Raw genomic sequence first — 10,101 nt, 5'->3', positions numbered from 1 at the left:
TATAAACAAATTCTTTATCAACTTATTACTTACAATTTACTACTATACTTCTGTAAATATCATCTTTTGTGTACAGTAGTACAGAATTAAAAATCGTATCTTTTAAAATTAAAGCTACGATATATTTCTTTTATTATATCTATTTAATATAATAATAATAATATATGTATATCTTTCTGTATGTGTGTCGTTTTGACAATTCGTATAATGACTATTTACAAATTTTATTTCTCTTATCATCGGCAACATCAATATTAACTGTAAAACTCTCATAATAAATTCTTCTTATAAATAGATAAATCTTAAATATCATTCAATCGATAAAAACTCTTGAAAAATCATCTAAAGACGATCAATACCTAACTATGACGGTGTGCAGTTGACTATAACAGACAAAGTGATATGAAAAATCAAGTTTGTGAAATTCGTTTACTGATAGAATATATGTAAAATTATCGATGAAAAGCACGAATGAACTATAGTATATGAATATGAGATAGCTTCGATGATATAACGCTAAAAATATGCGAGAAGAAGAGGAAAATATAGAAGAGCACGTATGATTTCGATAAACTCTTAAAAGTAGTATAGACTTACACGAAAATTCCTAATCCCATTGCTAGTGAAAAATATCGACCGATTGTTTAAAATATGCTAGTTGAACGGATTCTCATTAATCTCTAGAAAATATTCACGCAGAAAAATTAATTAAAAACTACAGAATTCTATTCTCTTTTGTGTATGTTTCTTATCGGAGTGTTTTATTCAACAGTTAACCCTTTATGATTTTTCATTTAGAAGAGATCGAATTAAAAGAGAATGCATGGTTCAAAATAATTTAGAATCTTCGAAAATTTTCATTAACCATGTATTAATAAAAAGAAGTATATCGATTTATTTTGAAACTCCATTCAATTCATCTCTAGATCCTTTGATTATTCTGAACAACTTCTATTTAAAATTTTTTTTTTTAAATAGATTATTTCATAATTTATAATTTTCTTCTCCAAGAATATTTTCAAGAAATGTCACGTATCAGCAATATAAACAGATCCAATCGCAAAGGGTTACAAATGATAGAAAAATATAATATCGTGACAATTGGTTCTCTCCCATTTATTTATTGTTCCTGAGGAACTTTTAGAAGGACAGTTCTCATGCCTTCCGAATCAGAAATATTAATCTTCAGCTCGTTGGTCAATGCTTCGAGCTTATCCACCACCTTTTTGACATTCTTTTGCCCGCCTGGATTCGGTGGTGGCCAAACATCGTCTAACGGTGGCTCGATGTATTTCCTGTTCGATTTCATCGTGACTTCCTGTCTTCCGCAAAGCGTTCCTCCGATATGATCGGAAGACAAGATGCATTTCGGTGGAGAATCTGTGTCCATGCGAGGACGTTTGTATAGGGGTGGCTGAATTGTAGGGCTGTAATCGTGATCCAAAAGGCCCTCCACTTCCTGCAGCAATTCCTCGCTATATTGCTGCAATTCCTCGTCCATCAGCTGTTTCGTGTAGAGTAACGTTCGAGAACGACCTAGAAAGCATAATGTTAATAATTTGAACAATTGTGAAACAGATTCAGGCAAGATTTCCAAGATTTCTAAGATTTTTCGAATAAAATTTTTTTTATACTCATGCTTTGGAACTGTAGTTATCGTATTTATCGCATTTCGTATTATCGTGCATGCAAAGTAATTATCTCGAACGGCAGCTTACGACGGCAGAACGAAAATACATTGCATACGTTGTTTGATTTAAGCAGTTTGATTTAATTGATTTCGTAATGGACACTAAAAACTGGTTACGAGGCATTCCACGTACAAGTGAACGATCCTAAGGTATTAGTCTTTGAATTTTAACGAAGGTCAATGACTTCGTAGGGTTCTCATTACTTTCTAAAAGAAACGAGAATCATCTTGACGACAAGTTATGAATGAAAGTTACATTGAGAAGTTGGTGGAGACGTGATAACGTTACAATCTAAGGCAAAAAAGGAGAGAAATAAAGCGAATGGGCATTTTGAAGAAAGTAATTAAAATAAGATTGCAGTTCGATGAGAAGGATCGTTCTGTTCTGACATCGAGAAAGGATCAGAGTTTTCTTGTCCTCGTTTAGAAAGTAGTTGAACAACTTCTGTTCGCTCTTCTACCCTACTCCGGTTTCACCATACCGATATTCATATCGATTCCATACCTATTGATTTCGAAACATCATGTTTGTTCTTTTATCAAAATTTATCATAAATTTCTGATAAAAACTTTGTGTGAAGTTGTAATCATTTTTCCATATTCTCTTGCATGATAATTTATCATATTTTACAATCAATTAGTGAATAATTAGTGAATAATTAATAGGTTAACAAGACTTTTTAGGTAACTCATTAATAGGTAATAAGACTTAGATTTTGTTATTAATCTTATTAATAATATTATTGGATTAAAATAATCAAATTATATTTATTAAAAAATATTTTGATAAATTTGTTGCGTCGTAGATTCGAGAATATGAAGCAAATTCGTTTCGTAATCTAAAATACCGTGTCTTGTTACTTTTTTTCTGACATTCTGTTATTGGAATTTGCTGTTTTAGCATTCGATGAAGCAAATTCAATTTCCGAGAAATTATCAAAATCGAGTAAATAGAATAAATTATGTTTCTATGAAGTTCTAAGTGTTTTATATTCTATTCTATAAATATGAATCATAATTATGAACGAACGATTACGTAAAATATTTACCTAACATCGTCCAATTATCTGCTGTTATCATATTTGATGATAATGAATGTTTGTTAAAGTTTTCTGTTTCGTTTTTCACCTACACGTTCAAATTACTAATATTTAATCAAAGGAAATATAAATATTTATGATAAGAGATATCATTTGAAGTTTAGCGTATCAATTTTTACTCCTTGATGTCATTGCAGACATTCTGATGAAATATTAAAAATATTATAGATATTAAAAAATGTCCTTGACGATCACAGACAAATTTTATTAGTGAGATAATTTTATTTTCAAACGAGTTTTGTTTGAAATGACACATGAGAAAAAAAAATATATATATATAAAAGAACACTTGATTGTTTCGTTTTTTAAACCAGTAAAAAACTCGACAGTACGAGGCCAAGATGCAACAATCCATGGGATGTGAAAGCAACGCGAGGAAAAAATAAAGTTTTAAGGGCTATGCCTTTCACGATTCTATAGAGTTCAATGTACTCTGAAGCATAGTATCAAACTCATTCAACTTGTATTGTGCAACCGTTAATATAACGGTTCGACAAAATGTGACTATGATTTCGTTATAATTGTCGAATAATATACATAAAATTAAGTCGAAATCAAGATCTGAATAGTTTACTACAAGTTACTTACAAGATCTGGAAAGTCTTTGATAGATTATTATATAAAAAATACTTGATAAAATCAAGATCTACAAAGTTGTTAGTATTTTTTAAAAAGAAATAAAAGATATCCATTGATATATGACATTTCATATTTAATTAAAATGATTCCAAAAGATAATAAGATAGCGATATCTGCTTAATTCTTTGAAATAATTATTTCAAATTATGCGCACATTTTATAACTGGAATTTTAACTAGAATCTTAACAACTTAAAAAAAATTACACACGATCTGCTCGTAAACGAGAGATGAAATGAGTTACTCGGACTTACCCGCCAAAGGTGGCATTTTCTCCGGCTGTTCCTGCTCTTGCGTGAGTTCATTGTTTGAATTGGAGTGTGGCCGAAGATTCGGCACAGCAACCAAGGCCAACGAGAGCAGCAAAACCATTAGACAAGTGGCAGGCTGGGCGCTCTTGTTGCCTTTTTGCAACAGTGCTTGCAACCTCTTCAGTTGGCCGGCCAGGCTCTGATTCTGCGACTGAAGCGCCTTGATACGTTTCAACAGTGTCATATTCTCCTCGGTACACTGCTTCACCCGATCTTCCAATCCGTCCACGTACTCCTTTTTCCTCTTCCGCGAGTCTTGAGCGGAAATTTTATTGCGAATCTTGCGCCTGATCCTCTTCAATTCCCTTTCCTCGTGCTTCGTCAACGGATAATGAGTAGGCAGGGTGATGCCTTCTTTTTGGAGCAGACGTTTCTCCTCTGCGTTCAGTTTTAGCCTCGGATACGGGGAATCCGATTCTGAGACCTCGTCGCTCGAATTGCAACCCTTCTCGCTACTGGAATCTTCTTTGAATTCTTGTTTGATGTTCATCTGTAGAGGAAAGAAAAAGAAAGAAACGCGTGAAATTTTATGAAACCGTAACGACGATTAAGTTTTTGTTTTAATTTTTTTTTTTTGAAGAAAACATTGAAGAAGGATTTTGTATATATGTATATATGGTTTACATAGCCTGAATTACCTGAACTGGTTTGTTAATGATGTTGGCCTGGTTGATCTTGAACCCTTTGAGATTTCTAGCCTGGGAAGCGTTGATGATCTTGATGGTTCTCACTTCTTTCATGTCTTTCAAACTCACTGGCAGTAGGATCGATCTTGGATTACCGGAACCCATCGGTGTAACGCGTATCAATTGTCTGATATTCCGTTTCCCATTGCAAGTGATATTGCGCACATTTATCGTGTTATTTTCCGGAGATGCAACGTGAATCTGAGGTTTCGGTGTTTTTTCTAAAAAAGAAGAAAAAATTTATTTCTCTCGCTGTTTTTCATAGATGGAACTTTTTAATCTTGGAAATTTTTAATCTAGAAATCTCGATTTGCTTGTGATATAATGTTATTCGTATTGTTTTTAAATCTATTATTTGGTTAACATCTTGTTAAATAGATGTTATCGGTTCGTTTAAGTTCGATAAATTCGTCTAAACATTAACATTTGACCAAAGACCGTGTTCTTGGCTGTAAGCCTGTAAGCTGTAAATTTATCGATCCTTTAGAAAAGGAAAAATCCAGCCAATTTCTTACCTAAATCGATAACCGGTTGTTCCGTTATAATTGTCGTATTAGCATCTACCACGGTGTTAGTCGGGTTCACCACAGCCACGAGGGTGTGTTCCACGTCCATTTCTTCGGCTACATCCATGACGGGTGAACCAATATTAGAACTAACCACCGATCTGACAGGACTATCTACACTGGCCATCGATTGATTAGGACTGCCCAACGAATCAAAATCCATGATATTCTGAGGACTGCTCATCTCAGAATTACTCATCTCCACTTGATCCTCCTCGATCGGCAGAAGCGGGCTTAATTGTTGTTCGCAAGAGAGACTCAGCGCACTCGACAGCCCGCTGTCCGACGAGGAAGAAGGGATCGCATCTAAATCATTATCGATCAAGTTGAATTGATTATCCTCCAGCTTGAAAATAGAGTCCAGAAAATCGTCTGGATTGGTTGGCCATTCTTCCGCCTTGAAAAGCAAACGGAGAACAGAATGGAAATTATTTTAAGATATTTACTGTATAGCGCGAGCCATGATATAGCTAGATTTTAAATTAATCCTCCGAAGTTTGAAAGTTTGAAAGTTTTCTATAGAAGATATAGAATTTACTATGTGACTAATAATGGCAACACAAATATCTCGGATACAATGTAAAATATTAGTTAAGTGTATGTTAGTTAGTTAAGTGTATACATCTAAATCTTTTATCAAAAAAATAGCATGAATTATCGTGATATCTATGACTAATGACTTTATATACATTCATATTTTTAACTTCTAATTGCAAGGCCAATCTCTTATTTGTTTTTCAACGTCAGAAGTTTACTCGATGCTATGCGAAAAGAATCACGAGTGCATGCAGTTTGTTTTGAATGGTACTTTTACTTGGCTGCAACCGTTCTCTTTAGTTTCTATTCCATATATAGCGTTCCATTTAGATCGAATCTATATTGATCTGATGAATATGCACCGCGATAAAACGATCTCAGTTTTTAGGCACGACATTGACGAGTTATTCAATTTCTTTACGATCTACTATCAATGACATTATTCATTTTATATTTCTAATAAGAAGATTGTGTGCATTGCACACGATAAAATGCCATCGTTACGAAATGCCAACGATGTCGCATTTGCAATGGATCTAAAGATTTAGAATGGAAGTAACAAGCTTTGCTAATGCGTGCTCCACTTAGATATCTGGATGAAAGTTAGCTTAATCGGCTTAGCGAAGCTTGAAAAATGGTCGAAGCGCTTGTCGCTCGGCTCGCGATGAATCGAGCATTTGCCCAATGTCGAGTAACCTAGTTTCCAAGCACAAGAGGAATGGTAAATATAGTCAAGCGTGGAAACACTGGTTCGCTCGAATTTTACGATTTCACTGGTATACCTCTTAAATCACGAATAAAGAGAAAATTGAAAGCAATTAAAAAAGCGAATCATTCTAAATAATTGTTTGATACATTCAAATGCTAATTAAATTTATATATAAATTATATTTACGTATATATACATATATTATCAAATAATCGTTTCAGGTTTATGATTTTTACACAGAATTTTCATTTTTACGTAAGTTGTATGTATTTATGAATATTACGATAGTTTTTATTTTTCAGAATTTTATGATTTTTTTTTTTTTTTTTTGATGATTTTTTTTGATATTTAAACGGGTTTATATCGATCAATATTCAAGAATTATACATTTAACGTTTTTTGTTGAATTATTCCATATTCTTTGAATTAAAAATAAATTGTGATCTCATGCAAGATGTTTCTGTGTTTATCCTAAATTTAGAATTCTCTGTGAGACTTTTTCTTGTTAAAATTGACAGATGTTGGCCTTATGTTTGAGATAAAAAAAAAAATAAAAATTAAATAAAGCATTAAAAAATAATCTTCCGCGTTTACAAAAACGAATAAAATAAAAATCAAAAATGTTTAAAAATTCTCCATTTTTATGGAAATTTTTTATTAAACTTTTGTTTAATCTTTAAATTTACTTTAAATTTTAAGAAATAATTACACAGATGCAAGAATTTATATGCACACTTGTGTATACAAATCGATTAAGTTTCATTGTTTCGAAAAAAAAGTGGTCAGAATTTTTTAGATTATTCATATGGAGTCCCGTAACGTAACGGTACTTTTCGTTCGAAGGTCGTTCGCCATGACGAGTGCTTGCATTCTCGTTTCGATTCTGCATAAAGACATTTATCTCCATTATAAAAACATTATATATCAATTAGAATAAGAATTATTTACATAGGATTACGTAGAATTGAAAAAAGAATTATGTTAATTATTATTTAATTTTAGTTAATTAATTTAATCGATTCTTTTTAGATTTAAAGATTGTTTGTAAACAAATATCCTTTTTACTTTTAATGAGATATGAAATATATAATTAAGTGTTTATCGAAGACATTCCAATATGGCGGCTACCACACAGAGCACGTGCATTAGACCATTCCATATGTTACAAAAACATATGGTTATATAATAACAATATCCGCATACAGTTTTCCCAGTTAATATAAAGAAACAGAGATCGAATAATTTTTATAACATCTTGAAAAAGATTAAAAAAAGAAACAATAATACTTTTTTTTTCTTTTCGATTTCTTTATATTTTATAAATCATTCAATCATTGATAAGTTATATTTTTCATTATTGTATTTCATTATTGTATATTGTATGTATTAATTATTTTAATGATAAATTATTTATTAAAATACGATAATTTTCAAATAAACGACAAATATTTATGCACATCGACACGTGGGTACACCATATGTTAACAAGAATTAATGATGAATAACAAGAATTTGTAGTTAATCATAATCGTAATTTAACTGTAACCGTAAACATTCGATATCACGTCAATTGTCCTTTTATGTTTCGGCTATGATTAACTATAATTCTATAATATTCTCCGTATGGATTACTTCGTGGCCTGTTGAGCGTAATTGAATATAATGGTTAGTAATGAAAGCAAGAGATGGTCGGTCCATCCTCTCGTTAGTCGAATGAAGAATTAAAGACGCGATGAAAGTAGCACAGATCGTGATGAAGTATAATAGCATCGCTTTTTGCGCTTCAAGCGTATTAGAATTTTTCATCTAGAGTTCTCTAGGTTTGCTTAGAGTTTACTAAGTTTAAATTAGTGAATAATAATAGAGAAGTAAATGCATAGCTTAAAATGATCTATTTGTTTATATGACGAAATATGAAACTTTTTCACATGCCGGTCTTCGCATATTTTCAATATTCATCGATAACATTGCGTAAAACATCAAGTCGATCTTTGAAGGTTTCACTAGCCTTAGGAATTATTCATTGTATTAACATTCTTGATAACAAGCTGCAATAGAATTCGTTTTTAACTTGAAAAATATTTCGCCTATCTTTATCAGGAAATCAGATTTCGCTAAAATTTATATTCCTCTTACATAGGTATTTTTCCATATGTATATCGAATTTTCAATTACATAAAAGAGACCTATTTTCGCGTGTGATATTCCGGGAACTTGGGAAGCGCGATATTAATGAGCCAGCCACTTTATCCAATTCCTCGATTGTCTTTCCCGATTAATCACGATTATTTTTGTATAACCTTTCAACTAAGAAACTATTCAAACTATAGTTCATCGAAACCTGCTTCCAGTTATTCCTATAGTTCCTTTCATATTCGTATGTAAAAAGAAACTAGTTTTCTTGGAGTCGCGAAAGAACTGGTTCGAAAGTAAGTAATTATTGGAAAGAAAAGAAAAGCTAAATAATAAAAATGTGATAAAAGCGTGCATCAGAAACTCACCGTGATGGCGTCATCGTTGTAGCTCTGATCTATGAAAGGCTCGTCCTTAATGTCGCCTTTTAGGAAAGCGTCTTCTCTTGGGAAGAGGAAATCCATCAGATTGATATCTGTAGACGACATCCCTCGTTGGTTATCAATCGTACACTTTACGTGTATATGTTTATTACATAGAATGCACTGCAATCACTACGTTTCCATTAAAAAAAAACACTTTAGGCACTGCACCAACGTTACACTCAGACACGATAAAGCGCATCAGGCAACTAACGGAGGAAAGGAACCCGTCACGGACAGTCGGACAGACATTCGGCCTCTTCGCCCCACCCTGAGGCTCTTATTGCTTACCAAGTGAGCGAGAGAGCATCTTTCGAAATTGGTTGCTATTTTTTACCTTCAACATTTACATCCAATGTCCATTCAAATCACTCACAATGCTCCTTTAAGCATATCAAGAAATTTTTACTATTATATGCCAGCTTCAGTACACTAGTACTGCAACAAACTGTTTATTTTATTCGAAGATAGTGCAAATGTTCGATTTATAGCACGATATTGTCAATTGAACTGCCAGCGTGGCAATAACTACGTCACGAAAGCTTATGACTTTCCAACAAAATGATTGGTCGAGGGAACTTCTGGCAAGTGATAGGTCGATAAATCGGATAGGCGGCAATAGAGTTGAATCTTGCTTATTTTGAATTTTACTTTGTAAATTACGCTTGGGGAAAATTTAAATTTTATTCGAAAATCGAATGAAAGTTTGATTTCGAGAATTTATATTCGAAAAAAGAATCGATGGATATGTTTAAGACGTGGATAAGATTGAATATGAAGATTAAATAAGATGAAAAATTGAATAAGAATTCAAAATCTTAAAGGTATTGTTAAAAACAAAGTTATACATTGTGCCTGATGTTGCATCAGACTGATTAATTTAAACTGTATGAAAATGCACGACGCATTTCATATAGAATGTTGAGTCATGGATTAAAATTGGAAGAATATTATTGAAAAATAATTTTTTTAATTACAATAAAAGAAATTATAAATGTTTATCTTTTTTTATATAAAAAATTTTTGCATAAAAAGAATATATAAAATATCAAAAATTTATTTCATAATCTTTAAAATTTATACTTTTTTATATTATATATATAATAAAATTATTGAAGTCGTTTATTTCAGAAAAATTTCATTTTATTTTTATTATTTATACAATTTTATTTTATATGTATCATTATGTAAAAGTTTCAGTCTTGGAAGGTATATGTAATAATACTTTAAGCGAAAAATTCATTTTTTTTATAATTTAAAAAATTTCTTGCATATGCTTTAGTTCTTTAGATTCAGATTATATACATTT

At 31.8% G+C, this 10,101-nt stretch overlaps 1 protein-coding gene across 1 annotated transcript; it reads right to left on the bottom strand.

The window, feature by feature from the left end:
* LOC102672099 lies at positions 1–9,322 on the bottom strand. Its single transcript, XM_006610908.2, has 5 exons — positions 8,739–9,322; positions 4,941–5,388; positions 4,378–4,646; positions 3,683–4,229; positions 1–1,536 (listed from the first exon to the last, which is right to left on the bottom strand). Exons 1-5 carry the CDS (start codon positions 8,856–8,858, stop codon positions 1,121–1,123), a joined length of 1,800 nt encoding a protein of 599 aa, XP_006610971.1. The 5' UTR covers positions 8,859–9,322; the 3' UTR covers positions 1–1,120.
* Between the last annotated feature and the right edge of the window lie 779 nt (positions 9,323–10,101).

The sequence above is a fragment of the Apis dorsata genome, unplaced genomic scaffold (genome assembly GCF_000469605.1).
Source record: "Apis dorsata unplaced genomic scaffold, Apis dorsata 1.3 scaffold_82, whole genome shotgun sequence".
NCBI classification, from domain to species: domain Eukaryota; kingdom Metazoa; phylum Arthropoda; class Insecta; order Hymenoptera; family Apidae; genus Apis; species Apis dorsata.
The sequence above is the reverse complement of the archived record's forward strand: the minus strand, read 5'-3'. Positions and strand labels throughout refer to the sequence as shown.